The 18,055-nt window shown below is 43.6% G+C and overlaps 1 protein-coding gene and 1 pseudogene across 1 annotated transcript; both read right to left on the bottom strand.

The window, feature by feature from the left end:
- Nucleotides 1–1,124: 1,124 nt before the first annotated feature.
- On the bottom strand, nucleotides 1,125–2,834 carry LOC112897998. Its single transcript, XM_025966405.1, has 4 exons — nucleotides 2,614–2,834; nucleotides 1,668–2,536; nucleotides 1,490–1,588; nucleotides 1,125–1,392 (listed from the first exon to the last, which is right to left on the bottom strand). The coding sequence occupies exons 1-4, from the start codon at nucleotides 2,711–2,713 to the stop codon at nucleotides 1,261–1,263; spliced, it is 1,200 nt and encodes a 399-aa protein (XP_025822190.1). The 5' UTR covers nucleotides 2,714–2,834; the 3' UTR covers nucleotides 1,125–1,260.
- Nucleotides 2,835–3,381: 547 nt separating this feature from the next.
- Nucleotides 3,382–17,148, bottom strand: LOC112898196 (annotated as a pseudogene).
- Between the last annotated feature and the right edge of the window lie 907 nt (nucleotides 17,149–18,055).

The raw sequence follows: 18,055 nt of genomic DNA, 5'->3' as shown, positions 1-18,055 counted from the left end.
TACAGTCAAAATGGGACGGACCATTCCTGGTGATGAGAAGTAATCGGCCAGGCTCTTTCTACCTAGCGGATGGCGAAGGTCACGAGCTAGCAGCATTCTTGGAATGCTGATAGCTTAAAAAATATTATGTATAGAACCCCATGTAACGAGACCGGGTAGTGAAGCTATAAACAGACCCAGACTCGGTAGTCTTCCTTTGTTATTTTCTCTTTTAAAATTTTCAAGGACCGTACCCTTTTCCTCACAAAGGGGACTTCACATCGGAGGTGAGGTTTTTAACGAGGCGGATCCTTTATAATAACTCTCCAAATGAATAAAGAATTACATTGCCCAAAGCTTCTGTTTCGGGTCGAAGCAACAAAAAGTTGCAAACATCGACCATCGCCTCTCAAAGGCAATAGCAGTGTAAGTTAGCAAAGTTCGCATACCACGCAAACTTTGCATAGTTATCTAAAAGTGCAACAAGCAGTTGAAAGCGGGGTATCGAACCTAAGGTATTTGAAGCCAAAACACTTTTGGCTAAAAAAATCTAAAAGTGCAATAAGCACTCGAAAGTAAAGGGGCTGTCGAACCTAAGAGTTTCGAAGGCAGAACACCTTCGGCTCGGAAATCTAAAAGTGGTTGGGGCTATCGAACCTAAGGGTTTCGAAGCCAAAACACCTTTGACTTGAAAATATAAAAGTGCAACAAACACTCGAAAGCCAAAGGGCTTTCGAAACTAAAGGTTTCGAAGCCAAAACATCTTCAGCTCGCTAAACCTAAACTCAAAAGTTAAGGAGCTATCGATCCTAAGAGGCTTGAAGCCAAAACACCTTTGGCTCGCTAAACCAAAGTACAGAAAGCACTCGAACGTGAGCAGCTACCAGCCCTAAGGTGCTCAAAACCAACGGATTCGAAGCTAAGAATGTTCTAGGCGATCAAATGGTCATCGAAATCAATATCACCTTCGCGTAACAAAGACCAGGGAGGGGGAGAGGTTTTTCCCTCTGAAAATAACCACCAAGTCTTTGTTACAATAAAGAACATTGGCAAATAACATTCATTCTAAAAGAAGAAAAAGTTTCACCCTGCAACGTATCCTTCGTGCAACAAGGACTAGGGAGAGGGAAGACATGTTTCTATGAAGAAACATTCAAGACTTTTTTACACACAATCAACGCTTGCCTAAAAAATACATACATCGCTTCACGCGTCACACCACATTCACGATCAGTTCTTACAAATTTAGTGATCATCCGAGCAAATGTATGTACACTGAAACTAAAAGTCACGAAAGCTTCGCTCAGGATAATCTTCATGATAGCGCTCCCAAAATATTCCAGGCACAATCATGTCATCGCAACTCATGTGCAGCGGAAGTATGTCAAGTGCAGGTTCCACAACACCGATCGCCTGTATAGGACAAAAGAGTTAGGGATTAACGTCAGTTGCCTTTCAGTCAACCAAAAGCCTCTCACACCACTCTCGGACCTAAGAATGCTTTCTACACCTTTTCTCTGACCAAATGTCCTGCACTAGCATCCTGAGAACCTCCGGCTTCATGAGCGTCTCCAGCCTTCGAGCTTCCAGCAACACCTTCGGCATTCAACTGTGCAACAACGACAGAGCGATCACTCGAAAGTGCCAAGAAAGAAATACAGCCAAAAGAAAACAAAAAGATATCAAGCCTTCTCAAGACGACTAGCCGCAATAGCTTGCACCGCTTCACGACCAGACACCTTCTGGAACCTCCGGAGGAACATCTTCTTTGCCGCCTGGACACGCACTATATTTGAGCCAAGCTCGTCATAAGTTGGATAAGAATAATCCTTTGAGCACAACTTCTTAATATCCGAGCAACCTTCACGGTCAGGAATGGATATAACACTCTCGCAGGTAACTACTGCGGAGTTACCAGAAGCTGTTGCAATAGCATCCTTCAAACCAGAAAACTCATTGAGCAACCAACTGCACAACACCTCAATCCCTTTCTCAGCTACATCAGTATCATCAGGCACGGGCAAGGGCAAAAGTTCAGCTCCAAACGTTGCAAGTGTTGCCTTGTACTCTTTGTATATCAGCTCACTCCGTTCGTGAATACTGTTGACAATCTCTTCATCACGGGTAACCTGCGAGCACAAGTTGCCAATTGTCTCATCCTTTTTCTTCCCCTCGGCCTGAAGTAGCTTGACTTGATTACTAAGCGAAGCTTTCTTGTTGGTACCCTTCTCAACTTCCCTGCGAAGGTTCTCCAAGATTTTCTCATTTTCCTCAATAGTCCCTCTCATCTTCTCAAATAAAGCTTCATAATCCTTGGCCTTTGTCTCCAAACACTGAATCTTCTCCTGGTACAAGGGCTGAAGTTCCTTCAAAGCTTCGTTCTCTTTTCTCGACCTCTCATTGTCCTGGATCAAGCAAAGCGTTTCCTTGTCCCGAACCTCCTCATGATGCAAGGTCTTAGCAGCGACTCGACTCGCAATCGAAACCTTGCGCGAGAACAAGGCAGCAGCACGATTTAATTCTTGAATATCACAACTTGCCAAAGATTTTTCAAATTCTGCAATGAGAGTCAGACCTTTTTAAGAACAGATATGAAGATACCAAAGAAAGCAAGCAAGGACACAGAACGCCAACCTTCTCCGCTGAAACCCAATCCAGAAGAAATCCCTTCCTCATTCGTTGACGTGGCTGGCCTTCCATCCCCTAGATGTATAACCTCTTTTAGCTCCAGCATGACCTTCGCAACAGCTACAACCGGAAAAACATCTTAGAACAATCCCAAACTTGAAAAAGTAGAAAAGGGAAAAAACCTGAGGCATCAAACCCGTGCCGCCAAGATCTTCACTTAATGAGGCTTCCGGGGCCGGTTTGGGCAAATCAGCTTCGACGACAAAAGCATCCTAAGCTGCAGTGGTTCCGTGGTCTTCATCATGGATTACGAGGATCTCAACATCGTCAGACAAGCTCGGCACAGCCTCCGTCATTCCTTCAGGTGCTACTAGGCTGGCCCGCTCAGCAGCCGAAGGTTCCTTCCTTTCCCCCTCTTAATCTTCATCATCATCTAGAAGGCTCGGCCTTAGGCCTTTGTTGATGAAGAGACAGCACCGGCAAGTTGATCCCAGAACCTGCGCGCATAGAACCAAACAGGTTCAGCTCGTATCTCATTGACCACCTTCTATCTTCGAGCTTCCCAGGGACTTTATCCTCGGTTTCCCTTAGGTCCTCCACAAAGTCAGGACTACCCAAATCGTGAGGTGCAAACTGCATCAAATGCTTACTCTGCACAATAACTAACTTTTTCTGAGTCTCCGCCTGGCTCGTCGATTGCTTGCTGAGTTTGGTAGTATTAGCTTCAAGCCTCTACGAAGCACCAGCAGCGTCTGAGGATGCAGCTTTCTTCTTCTAGGCATCCACCTGACTCAAAGAGTGCTTGGCCGTCTGCTGCTTTGCAGGTTTGCTATGCACGTTCTGGGCGGAAGTACCACCACTCTCAGCCCCAGCAGACTTCCTTGACTTCTTTGTAGCCGGAAACTCCGAGCCAATGTTCCCATGGGTCCGAAATCGCTTCTGAGGCAGCAAAGGTACTGTCTGGACCTTGTACCTCACTTCCATCTCGTACAAGCACCGATTTATGCAGCCCTCGTGGCAACTGACAGCAACAAAGAAATCATACTCATTGCGGTTCCACGGACCAATAAGCTCCGAAGCTGCACGCTTGAGATCTTCAACAATGACTTCATCGCTTTTCCCCTCTGGCCTCTTCAGTCCGAACAACGGACAATGGATCTCAAAGTCTAAAAACACAAACTTTACTTGCCTAGCTCCAGTTGGGAGCCAACTAGGAGTCGAGGGCCAGATCTTGGCGGCCAGATATTCCTCCACCAAGTCACGACCTCCGCACACCTAGCCAGCAATCTTAAAAGCCTCAGAGCACTTCTTAAATTCCTTCAAATGTCTGTTGAACCCAGGTTTGTGTGTATGCTCAAACGGCATGATCTCCGAAGCCAACAGATACGAAACCTCTCCAGACTTATCCTGATCCGAAAATGCAATCTTAGCATAGAACCAATACTAGGTCCAATCATCATCCCATTTGATGCGTTGAGCATACGAAAGCTACGCTCTTTCCAAACCGGTCTTCTTGTTGTTCTTCCGAGGAATGAAGGTACAACAGTCGCTCTGAGCCTCATACGACTCGTCATCTCCCTCGAAAAACACCTTGCAACTCTGCGAATGCAACTCATAGTAGCGGTAGAAGGTATCCACTAACACAGGTGCTCCGAAGCTCTGAACCGCCGAAAAGAACTTGAACAGTTGAACAATTGCATTAGGTGTCGGATGATGCAATTAGTCGTTAAATGCGAGAAGAAGGCCCGGCAAAATAGGATATAAAGGAAAACGTAGGCCAGCCACGAAGAAATCCCGAAAACCATGGTTTCACCGTCCTTCAGGGCAGGGGTCGTCTCCTCATGAACCCGGTGGTCTGCATTCTCCCTCCTTAAAGTACCCCTTCTCAATGTAAAACCCGATCAGGTTGGGCAAGACCTTCGAAGGTCCAAAGAAGAGGGTCTTGCGCTTGCCAGGTGCCATCAGGTTAGAAACGTTTGCTTCAACGTCTGATAACCTTCTTCTGATTGTTGTGAGGTTGTCTCCTCAGCTGGCGGACTACCTTCGGGGCTTTCTACGACCCTTGTGCAACATTTGATGTTCACCATATCTAAGCGAAACAACAAGAAAATTGTCAGTTGGAACAAAAAATAATAACAACAAAACAATAACCTAAGATCAGGCATCTTCGACAAGCCTAGCAATCTGCTTAGTGCGTGCCATGCCCAACAAAAGAAGCAACAGATTCCCTCAGTACACTTACATAGAGAAGCAACGACCCCGCCGCCCCCCCCCCCGACCTAATAGCCAATCAGATTATGATACGTGTCTCAGGAAACATGGAAACAAAGGTCAGCAACAAGCTAATGCGTGAAAACGACTCACACCCACCCCCCTTCCTCGACTTATATAAGGGGGGTAAAAGTAACAGTAACAGCCGACGGTTAAATCGAGAGGAATACAAAGCGGCGGCCAGAAAGATGAAGCCATGTAATCATTCCAAAAGTGCATAACCCTTGCCTAGCGCCAAACTCCAACATTCAGGGAGATGTTTTTATGGAGGTTACCAGATGATCTTTTTTTGAGGGTTCGGCCCGTCGGATTCGGCCCCCGCCCACGAGGGGCTACTGTTGGGGATCACCACCTCCGAAGCCCCGGGTCGGAGATTCTGCGTGGGCTGCTTCTACCAAAGAATCCCTATCGATAACCTTCGAGAGTTCAATCTCTAGGCTTGTTGGCTTGTTTTTGATGGAAATATCACCTGGATCACCGAAGGTCATCGACGAGCTTAGCTGTTGTGGTCATGAGAGAAAGCGACCTCCGATCTTTCTTCGGGTGAAGGGGACGACCGAAGGTCCCTAGCGCCTGAACAAGCTGTAGGCCCGAAGCATGTTAACCTATGATCACGATTGTGACCCAATCTGCAATACGGGCAAAGAAAACACAAGAAAATCAAGTCGGAGATTACCTTCGAGGTCACGAGAGAAGCGTGATTCGGTAAGGGTAGGCAAATTGTACACACCAAATACTGGAAATGCTCTTTCGGCCGGAATATCCCCTGGATATTCCGGGCAGGTAAGGGCATTCTGGGAATCATGTAACGGAGGTAGAGGAGTATAAATGCCCCTCCTTTTACTGTAACCGGGATGCTTTTTTAAGATTTTGTGAGCACTTAAATGGTTATGTTGTTAAGCAAGTGAACCTTTCCTTTACTTTCTGTCTGGAATTGGCTCGTCCTAACACAACTTTTGTTTGAATTTTATCATTTTTTTCTGTCGCATCACTGCCGGAGAAAGGCGCATCAGTGCCGGTCACAGGGAGCTTTAGTGCCGGTCCCTGTGACCGGCACTAAATGGCCGGCACTAACGTGACAGTCGTTAGTGCCGGCTATATTGACCGGCACTAAATGGTGAGTGTTAGTGCCGGTCCGTAATTCCAGCCGGCACTAACGTGCCCAACCAGGCCCGGCTCCTGGCAGCAAGGTTAGTGCCGGCTGGTATAACTGGCCGGCATTAAATCTTTTTTCTTATTTATATTTTGTTTTTCGTTTTTATACGTATGGCTATGCGTATTTCTACCGTATGCGACTACATAATCGTACTTTTTGCATTGCATAGTAATATTAGAACAGCATATTACACTAATATTATATATATATTCATTATGTATGGAACACTTAGGAGTTTAAAAGTACTTGAGATATTACAAATTATTAAGAACATCAACTATAGTAATTTATCAGCTTCCCCGTCATCGGATCTTTTTCGGCGACGCTTGTACGGACATCACCATAAAATTCGGCCTTAGGATTTATGACTTCATCGAGCAGGAATCCGCATATAGCTTCTTGAATTGCCCTGATCCGAGCCATTTCAATGAGTTCTTCTTTCATCCGCCAATGCTGTCACATTTTTCAATAAAAACATGAGAATAAAAGATAATGAATTAAAATGATGAGCAGATGTGATTGTGCTCATGTACATTGAATGCCTCCACTGTCATTTGCCCTTTTTCACTTGCAAAAGTGTTGATCCACTCGCATACGTAGTATCCACATAAGTTGTTTCCTTGTCCCTGTCTCCAACACTATGGACAAATGTGGGTTAAGATATAGAATTTTTCTGATGTTTATTGCGAATGACATTAGTAGCGAGAGTATATTCATACCGGAAAATCAGTCACCCAACAAAGAGGCTCGATTTCACCTATGGGCAAGCCTATGTGTTTGCGGAGGTAGCGACGCCATGCAGTATTTACCACCTCGATGAGATCTTGGTACTTTGATTTATCTTGCCTTAACGAGTCGTACACCAAGACCTTGTGCTCGTCAATCCGAATACAAAGCAATATCCAATGAAAGCTGTGCATATACATATGCATAACCAATTAATGTTGATTAAAATAGTTATTAAATAGTATTATTAATACGAAGGGATTGAAAAAAGAGGCTAACAAAGAACGACTCACTATGGTTGTATGGCAAGAGAATGAAGGGACACATGCTATTCTTACGCAACCCCCTGTATATAATATTGACTATTTCTTCAGGGTTTTGCTCTACCGTTTTCTCGTGTATAATATCGGGGTCGAATAACCCGACGTTATGGAAGTTCTTTTTTCGGCAAATTTGAATTTTTGACCTACGGGACACAAGAAAAACGGGGATCAGTCAACACACAAGGTTAAAAATAATGAAACGAGAGACAATACTCACATGCACCATACACTCACGAGGGACTTGTCAAGGGCATCTTGATGGTATAAATCGTAAAGTGCTTCAAACTCGATATATACTTCACCTGCCCCCCGCCAGAAATGCTCATCTTTAATCCGGGCTAGGAACATCTCTAATTCATTAGCTTTAGATTGCACGGCATACCATTTGTGTAACTCGGCCATTCTCGTTGGTAGGAATGGTAGCAACTCTGGCCATATCAAAGGTTCACCAAGTACAAACTTTTTCCTGCCGCGGGCATTCTGTAGGGCCTCCCCAAGCAATTGAGCCCTTGTTAGATCAGTTTGCAATATTATCCCAGTCATGGTCAACGGATCTCTTGATTCATCAGGACATTCTTCACGCGGCACTATCAACGGAGGGATCGATTGTTTGGACTGCTCTCCGAGCTGGGGAACGGTCTTTGCATTGATCCGTCGATTCTTGGGGTTGTTGTAGCACTTTCTGATCTGCCGATCATAATCCGACTCCCTTTCTTTCTCCTTGGTGGGATCTTTAATGAAGTGTTTAATGAAGTGTGCCTTCACAACCGGATCTATTTCTGGCTTCTTGTTCGCAGCCTCCCTCAGTAGCTTGCGCTTCAGCAATAAGGTTTCAAACGATTCTTCTGCCTCTTTCTCTTCTGGAGCCTTCGCTTTCTTTTTTCTTTGCTGCTTATGAGATGGCTGGACCGAAGGTACCGTGTATGCCTTCTGTCGCTGACTCTGATTCTATTGTGCGGCTGGTGATGATGCTGAAATTGGCTCGCTTTGTGCGGCTGGTGATGGCGGATCCATGCTGGGGTCCCGTGCAGGCGGTGGAGAAGGTGGGCCAACACTAGGATTCTTGTCATCAGCTGGCGTTGGTGATCTTTGCCTTGAGCACCGAGCGGAATCTGTGGCTGCTTGCACCAATCTTATGTCGCGCTTTGGCCACACAATCCATGTGTGTACGGCATGTTGTAGTTCTGTTTCTTCAGGACCTATAGGGATCGGGAGGTCCAAGTCTTCCCAGCATTCTTCAGTAATTCGGTCAACAAAGACTCTAGCGAATCCTTCAGGAATTGGCTGGCAATGTATTGTCCTGCCTTCTTCTTGGACTTCCGCATAACCCTCAGCACAAACTTTGAGCTTTTTCCCATAAAGAACCAGAAGCTCACATTGGGTCCTAACGGCAATGTCGTCGATGGGGTCCCTCGTCCTGTCGGCACCCAAAGTAGGGTGCTCTGTGGAAGCAACACTGCTACGACGCTGAGAAGGGGTGCTGAACTCCACATTGGCAGCTGGTTGGTCCGAGCGTTGCCCAACTGCTGCCTCAAGTGACATTATCCAGTTTTCTAGGCTACAGATCTTCTCTGCCACTACTGCCTTGCTTCTGCATCGGCTTCGGTAGGTTTCGAGATCTCCAGAAAAGCCATATTTCCATGGAACTACGCCCACGCCTCGGGTCCGTCCAGTGTGTTCCGCATTCCCAAGAGCGTAAGCCAGCTCGTCATTCTCTCTGTTGGGCTGGAATGTTCCTTCTTCCGTACGCCTCATTGCGTCGTCAAGTCTTTGGGCAGCCTCTCTTAGTACGTCGCTAGTCACAAACATTCCAGTGTCGGGGTCTAGTGTGCCTCCATGAGCATAGAAGTAATACCTTGCTCGTTTGGGCCAACTCAAGGTCTGCGGTATGATTCCTTTTGCAATTAAATTATTTTCCATCTTTTCCCATTTCGGAACAGCAACCTTATAACCTCCAGGCCTAAGTCTATGGAAGTTTGTCTTTTTGCTAGCATTCATTTTGCCTTGAATCGAGGCTGCCATGCTGTCAGCACTGTGCTTGTAATTCATGAATTCATTCCACCACTCTCGTTGCTTCTTCTAGACTTTATCAAAATCTGGTGTGAGGCCCTTGTTGACAAAGTTTGCCACCAATTTTTTCTTGAACGAGCCGAACTGAATTGCCATCTTCTTAAATGCCCATCCCTTTACTTTGTCAGCTTTGCCCGGGGGAAAGTTGAAGTGCAACGACACCTCTTTCCATAACAAATCTTTCTCTGAATCTGGCACGATATCTTTAGGTCGATCAGAGACTTTATTTCTCTTCCAAAGCTTGTACTTTAAGGGGACGTTCTCCCTAACAAGATATCCCAATTGATTTACAAAGGTCGTCTTAATTTGACCAGGCGCTAGTGGCTCGCCGGTTGCTTCATTGATCTCCGTGATGGTCATACATCCTACCATCTTCCTCTTGGAGCCACGTTTCCATTTAGGCTTCGTCGATCCTGATGCCTGAAAGAATCACAAATTTATCAAGTGGGTTGCTAGCAACTAGTGGACGTCGCGGCAGGTATTGACAAAACGTTTATCCTGATGCCTGGAAGAATCACTAAATTTCATACCTCGGCTTCCTCGATATTTTCTTCTTCCTCCCCACTAATATCTTGCTCCTCGTCGCCATGATAATGCAAGTTTAAAAATTGGCTGCCATCATTCTCGTCCTCATGAAACTCTGGTGCTATTTGCCCAGTACTACCACAAATGAGCTCGTGCATTAACTCATCTTGGTTGTCCGTAGGATCCATTTCCACTACCCGAAACAATAAAAAAACATTAAGTATTTTCTAGTACTAATAAAATGTATGTATTTGCAAGGTTTCAGTCTTAACATTTCGACATCAAGGTGTCATACATGCATTTTTTAATTATGATATGCTATACCTTTGTCCTAAACTATAGCAATTTTTAGATTTGATCAAAGTCAAATATATTAATTATAAGTTTAACTGCAACTAGGTTCGTACCCGTGCATTGCTACGGGCGATGAAAAAAAATTACAGTAATACACAGAGTACAGGGAACACATAATACAATTAGACACAATGTCACATAAATGAAAGAATAGCCTCTGTAATCATATTCCAATGAAAAAAGCAAAAATAAAATAAAAAATCAACAGACCTTCCAGCAGCGTGATGCTTGATGATATCAACTGAAACCAACACATTAAACCCCACGTACCCATATTGACATTTGAATTATAGAAATGGTGTTCTAACATGGATTAGCATTGAGCATTACACGTACATCAAGCATTGACCACACACAATATGTCATACAACTCATAGATCAAACATAAATTTTACATCAAGCATTGACCGAAGAATATAACTCATCTACTAATGATCAAAGTTGAGAAGATCAAGCAAATGCAGATATAAACCTTCTTCAGCAGATTCTTCGGAGGGCGAGGAGGAGGTCCGGAGGGAGGGGTCGACGGTGGGGGCCGGAGCTTCGGGCGCCGCAGCAATGGCGCGAGGACGCCGAGCAGTGGCGCGAGGACCTTGAGGTGGCAGGGGCAGCCGGGCGGCTGGGCTGCGCGGAACTAGCAGTCACCAGCCAGTGTGAATCCATCGAAACACAAAACTCCATAAAGTATGTTACAACTTAGAAACAAACTAACTACTCATAAGTTGAACCATATCCAAGCTTTATGTGCTTATGGTCCCAGAAATATCAGAACAAGCTTTGAGAGTCTAAACGACTGATATCCAAGGTTTGGAAATTCTAAAAAAAAATCAGACATATACAATAGGAGCTTGCAAAATTAAGAGCCTTAGAAATCTTATCATAAGAACAAATATGAACTAGATACGTATAAAAAATGACTGATATGTGTTCAGTAGAAGTACTGATTTGATAGGTAATAAAAATGAACTAGTAAAGCGGATGAAAAGATGAGAATCTCTTGCTCAAAAAACAAGATAATTAGGTGGTTTGCCCTGATGGCCTGAGCTGTCAGAGAGACTTCACCAAAGATATGTGCCTATGCACATGGTTACGCGAGGAAGGGGTCATTAACATTGGTCAAATCAATTTTATACTAATGGCATATATAAAAACATCACGACGTGGAGAATTTATTGATCAAATATTCAACATGTGAGTCATACTGCTTAACTTGAAAGGAACTAGGGTATTTGAAAGGGAAAAAGACTATAGACGTGTACGAAATAAATTCAGATGAAAAAGAGAAACTAAATCGCTGTTTTGCTTTTTGCATAGAACAACAAATAATCATTGTAGCTTTTAGAAATGAACTATTTTACTTGCTGCTTAATTGATTGATAATGAGCATGAGACAACTTGTTCCCTAAAGAATATTTTCTAAACTTGGAAATATTATCTTCTAACACATGGGATATATTTAGACCTTGCACCACCATCACATGAATGACCCTGCATATGAGCTCTGAAAAGCTGTGCGCCTCTGCATTCCAACACAATGTAATGTGGATTGAGAAAATTAACAAGGCTCATTGAATAGCTCGAGGCTCGAACTCTGCTGACCGGAGCCCATGACTCGTGAGCTTGATGACAGGCTCTAGCTTGGCCCGTTTTTAAGACAAGCCAAGCTTGAATCGAGCTATTAATGAGTTGAGTTCAAGTACAAGGCGAACCTCGAGCTTTCTTAACAGCCCTACTATTAACGCACTATATTTAAGAAACAAGTTGGCCCACAAGTTAAAGCCACCTGTGACAAAACTGTCAGGCTGGTGCAGGGTTATTAACCTAATGCAATAGTGCTAACTTATTGATTGTGACTATATGCTTCTTCTAGTTTAAAACATAGATACAATAATGCTAAATGTTTCTATACTTTTAGGTCCTTTGATTGCTTAATGGCATGCCTAAAACACTTATTTTCATCTTGACATACAGCACAAAAGCATTTTATTATAGACAGTACAATCTAGCTATCCTAGCTCCTCAGCTGTTACAAATTCTCCTATTGCCATATGTAAGCATTTCCAATAGAACAGATTGACAGATTTAGCTTATTTTTCATGTTCACTAACCACAATGCACCAACCAATTATTTTTCTTAAGTTCAGAGACCTAGATGAGACGCTTGTCCAAGTTTAAGGAACAACCATGGAATTTACTATATATAACAAACCAGAAGAGCAATATTAAGGCACCAACCAATTATAAACATAAGGTTAATTGTATGAAATTATTCTATATTTCTTGCATCTCATACAAGTTAAAACCTGTAATATCAATTAATAGTTGTAAGATAAAATCAGAAAACCAAATGCACCACACGTAACATTGGTGTCTACAACATCAAATAGAACTTCAAGATCACAAGTACATATGTGACCCAGCAGCACCGATGCAAACCCATATGTTCCATTTGGCATTGAGGTCCTACCATAATCTATTGGAAGAACTGCTTTCAGAAATTTAAGTGTTTGGCCGAACACTATATTATTAAGTTTGCAAATGATGAAATGAAGATCCTAAAAGACAGGTGCAGGGTATCACGTAACTCAAAACATTGTTGATGTGCAATTAACCAGATGCTTTTGCAGTTGATGTGCTCACCTCGAACCTATTTTTGCGATCGGAGGGCGAGGAGGAGGTCCGGAGGGAGGGGTCGACGGTGGGGGCCGGAGCTTCGGGCGGCGGCAGCAATGGGGCGTGAGGATCTCGAGGCGGCAGGGGCAGCCGGGTGGCCGGGCTGTGCAGGACGGGCCGCGCGCGAGGACGACGAGGTGCGCCGCGGCCGGAGCTTCGGGCGGCGGTAGCAATGGGGCGCGAGGACGCGGAGCAGTGGCGCGAGGACCCCGAGGCGGCAGGGGTAGCCGGGCGGCCGGGCTGCGCGGAAGGGGCCGCGCGCGAGGACGACGACGGGCGCGGCGGTCGGAGCTTCGGGCAGCGGCAGCAATGGCACGAGGACGTCGGGGCGGCGGGTAAGTTGGGGCGACGTCGATCTGAATGGGCGAAGGGGCTAATTTGTGTTGGGGGGTGGCGCGGTTAGTGCCGGCTGACATTACCAGCCGGCACTAACGCGCCCACGTGACGTCAGGTGAGCGCGTTAGTGCCGGCTGGTAACACTAGCCGGCACTATCTTGAGCACATTAGTGCCGGCTAGTAATACCAGCCGGCACTAACGCGCTCACCTGACGTCACGTGGGCGCGTTAGTGCCGGCTGGTAATGTCAGCCGGCACTAACGTGTACCCTCCGCGCGGGAATTGGCGCGCGGGAACTGGCGTGGCCAGTTCCCATTTACACTAAATTTGTAGTATTTATAAATTTATTCAACATAGGCTTAATAATTAGAATAATATAACAAAAATTTATATCTTATTTTTAGCTACACAATAATTATAGTAATTATATGTACACAATAATAATAGTAATTGAAGTAAGGTTTCAATGCAAAATTAATGTAAATTTATTCAACATATAGTAATTATATGTACACAATAATAATAATAAATCGAAAACATTTCATTTTGATCCATGCAAAATTCTTCAAAAAACTTTTCAATAGTAGCCTATACAATGATGTAATCAATTCGCATATTACTTGATTATTTGTTTGTAATTTAATGTTTCAATGCTTCTAGTAATGCAAAATTAGTGAATGTAAATAATATTTATACCATGCAAAAATATAATATTATCTGAAGATGATATTATGTCATAATTGGAGAAATAGTATCAAGAATTGAGATAAATACGATGCGGTGCGTTACATTACATCACTGATTGAGAGAATTCAATACATAATTTATATAAAACTACTACTCATTATCATTATCTACTGGAACATTGATAATCTTCCTTTTGACGAAAGTGCCTTGAGCGTGATCACAGCGTAAGAAAGGTGTGTCCTCTTTGGATAAGAGGATGCTAGGGTCAACGTCAACTGAGAATGGAGGAAGGTCATCAATCTGGTCATAATCTTCCGAATTGTCCGAAATATCCTCAACTCCAACAACTTTTCTTTTTCCTGGAAGAACTATGTGCCGTTTCGGCTCATTTCCAGCCTTGTCTGCTTCAGACGTCTTATCTGACTTCTTCTTCGGTTTGCTCGACATGTCCTTCACATAGAACACTTGTGTCACATCCTTGGCTAGAACAAATGGTTCATCTTTATATCCAATCTTTTTAAAGTCAACTATGGTCATCCCATACCGGTCCTTCGTTACGCCTCCTCCAGCCACCCATTCGCAACAAAATAAAGGGACAACTATGGGTCCATATTCAAGTTCCCATATCTCCTCTATGACACCATAGTAGTTGTTCTTTTCTCCATTACTGTTTACTATACACATACGGACACCACTATTTTGGTTGGTGCTTTTTTTGTCTTGAGCTCTCGTATAAAATGCATACCCATTGATTTCGTACCCTTGGTATTGCTGGACAGTGATTGATGGTCCCCTAGCCAGCCATTGAAGTTCTTGATCAACTGTGTTGTTGCCCAATAATTTTCGTCTAAACCAGCCGTCAAAAGTTTTTATATGTTGGCATGTAATCCAAGAAAGATTCTTTTGTGGATTTTCAGACTGTATAATATTCATGTGCTCATCAATATATGGAGCCACCTTGGATGAATTCTGAAGAACCGTGAAGTTTGCTTGGCTGAATTCACTACAAGGGATGTGCACATTACATTTCTTTCCTAGTGTGCCTTTTCCCTTTAGTCGCCCCTCATGGTGTGACATGGGGAGCCCAATCGGATTGAGATCAGGAAGATAGTCAACGCAAAACTCAATGACCTCCTCGGTTCCATAGCCCTTAGCAATGCATCCTTCTGGGCGAGAACGTTTACGCACGTACTTCTTCAATACTGCCATGAACCTCTCGAAAGGGAACATATTGTGTAGAAAAACAGGACCCAGAATAGTTATTTCTCTCACAATATGAACTAGAAGGTGTGTCATAATATTGAAGAAGGAAGGTTGGAAGACCATCTCAAAGCTGACAAGACATTCGACAATGTCTTTCTGCAGCTTTATTAGATTATTTGGATTAATTGCTTTCTGTGAAATTTCATTCATGAATGCACAAAGCTTTACAACTGCCAATCTCACATTTTCCGGTAGAACACCCCTCAGTATAACCGGAAGTAATTGTGTCATCAGAACGTGGCAGTCATGGGACTTCAAGTTTTGGATTTTCTTCTCTTTCACATTTATTATGCCCTGTATATTTGAGGAGTACCCAGACGGGACCTTGATACTGTTCAAGCAATCGAACATGCTTTCCTTCTCCTCTTTACTCAGATTATAGCTGGCAGGTTTTAAATAGTGGCGTCCTTTGTCTCTCTTCTCGGGTTGCAAGCCTTGTCGTCCAGCTAGCATCCACATGTCGCGCCTTGCTTCCAATGTGTCTTTTGACTTACCATACACTCCCAGAAAGCCTAGTAGGTTGACGCAAAGATTCTTCGACAGATGCATCACATCAATTGCGTTGCGAACCTGTAAGACTTGCCAATAAGGTAGGTTCCACAATATAGACTTCTTCTTCCACATTGGAACATGTCCCTGGTCATCCTTCGAAACAGGTTGGCTACCGGGACCCTTTCCAAATACTACCTTCACATCCTTGATCATCGAGAACACACGCTTTCCATTACGGAACAGAGGCTTACGACGAGTTTCGGGCTCTCCTTTGAAATGCTTCCCTTCGGTTCTTAGGGGGTGATCGGTAGGAAGGAATCGGCGATGGCCCATGTATACGCACTTCTTACAGTGTTTCAAATAAATGCTATCGGTTTCATCATAACAGTGGGTGCAGGCCATGTATCCCATGTTCGACTGTCCCGAAAGTTTTGCAAGTGCAGGCCAATCATTGATGCATACAAAAAGCAAAGCTCGGAGGTTGAAAGACTCCTATTTATACTCATCCCACACATGTACACCTTCTTCTTTCCAGAGCAGTAAGAGATCATCCATCAAGGGTTGCAGAAACACATCAATATCGTTGCCAGGTTCTTTTGGCCCTTCTATAAGCACCGGCATCATGATGAACTTACGCTTCAGGCATAACCAAGGAGGAAGGTTGAACATACATAGGGTCACGGGCCATGTACTATGAGCGCTGCCAAACTCACCGTACGGATTCATTCCATCCGCACTTAGAGCAAATCTTATATTCCTTGGGTCATTGTCAAATTGAGGATACTCTCGGTTAAGGTTTCTCCACTGGGACCCATCTGCTGGGTGTCTGATCTTGTGATCCTCCTTACGGTCTTCTTTGTGCCACCGTATCAACTTAGCGTTGTCCTTGTTTTTGAAAAAGCGCTTCAGACGTGGTATTATAGGGAAGTACCACACCAACTTTGCGGGAACTCTCTTCTTTACCGGCTCCCCATCAACATCACCTGGATCATCTCGCCTGATCTTATACCGCAATGCGCTACAAACAGGACAAGCTTCCAAGTTCTCGTATTCGCCGCGATACAGGATGCAGTCGTTAAGACATGCGTGAATCTTCTGCATGTCCAATCCAAGAGGGCAAACCATCTTTTTAGCTTCGTATGTTGTTGACGGCAGTTCATTACCCTCAGGAAGCATGTTCTTTACAATCTTTAATAGCTCACCAAATCCCTTATCGGTGACACCATTAGTTGCCTTCCATTTCAGCATCTCTAGCGTGGTACCCAACTTCTTCTGCTCCGGTTTGCAATTAGGGAACAACGGCCTTTTGTGATCCTCCAACATCTTCTCAAACTTTAATGCCTCCTTCACAGTGTCACTATCTTTCTGTGCATCAAGCAACGCCTGACCTAGCTCGTCAGGTGGCTCCTCTTGTGCAACATTTGCTTCACCCTCGTCCATTGGTTCATCTTGAAAGCCACCTGCTTCATGAACCCATGCCCAATCTGGAAGATTGTTATCACCATCGTCATCTTCTTCATTATCTTTCATCATAACTCCAACTTCGCCGTGCTTAGTCCAAAGGCTATAGTTACTCATGAAACCATTCAAGGCCAGGTGATTCCATAGAGTTTCTCTTTTCCGGAATTCCTTTTTATTTTCACAAACATTGCATGGACAACACATTAAACCCTTTGGTGACCTATTTGCCATTGCTGCCTTGAGAAAAGAATCTAAACCCTGAATCCACGCCGAGGTGCTCCGGCTTCCGTGCATCCATTGCCGGTCCATCTGTACAAATTAAAAAAATCATGCTCATTATCCCTAAAAACAGGTTACTATGAAGTAATTCAAAAAAAATGTAAATGTAAATCTGCTTTTGTCCGTGGTATTTTCTCCGTTCGTTTTGACTTTTTTATAGATTTATAGGTTTTACAATACACCTAGAAGTAATATATATATATATATATATGCAGATGCATAGAAAAACTATGAATTTAGAAAAGTCTAAACGACTGATAATTTGAAACAGAACGGAGGGAGTAGCTTTGAGAGTGAAACTGTGAGAAACTCTCCAGAGGCATATCCAAGGTTTGGAAATTCTAAAAAAAATCAGACATATACAATAGGAGCTTGCAAAATTTTATGATCAAACTCAATCTCATTTTTGAGATAATTTTGCAAGCTTATGTAAGATCACCTATTCTATATGTTTTTGGATGTCATTTTCGAAACCTCTAAATATGGTTTTGGGAAGGATTTTGATGATTCTTAAAAATTTTATAATACAATCATGTGCCCACTTCACACCCTCCCATTCTTATGTATTAAGTACATAAATCTCCTTGCATTATGACAATAATATCCATATATATCGTTTTGAGAAAGTTTTGTTTGCAGCCATTTGGATTTATTCAGTGTAGTGACATCTAAGGTTATTGTGCAATTTTTCATAATATATGCCATACCATTGCTTTGATTTGAGTTCGAATTGATTGGGACTTGGGAGCAATAGCAACCTAATGAGATATGGCATCATTCCTTTTGTTGGATAGGAAGAAATACATCTAGGATATGTATATTGAGTGGAAAT

The sequence above is a fragment of the Panicum hallii genome, chromosome 6, assembly GCF_002211085.1.
Source record: "Panicum hallii strain FIL2 chromosome 6, PHallii_v3.1, whole genome shotgun sequence".
Classification (NCBI taxonomy): domain Eukaryota; kingdom Viridiplantae; phylum Streptophyta; class Magnoliopsida; order Poales; family Poaceae; genus Panicum; species Panicum hallii.
Note: the sequence above shows the minus strand (reverse complement) of the source record. Positions and strands in the feature narration are given on the sequence as shown.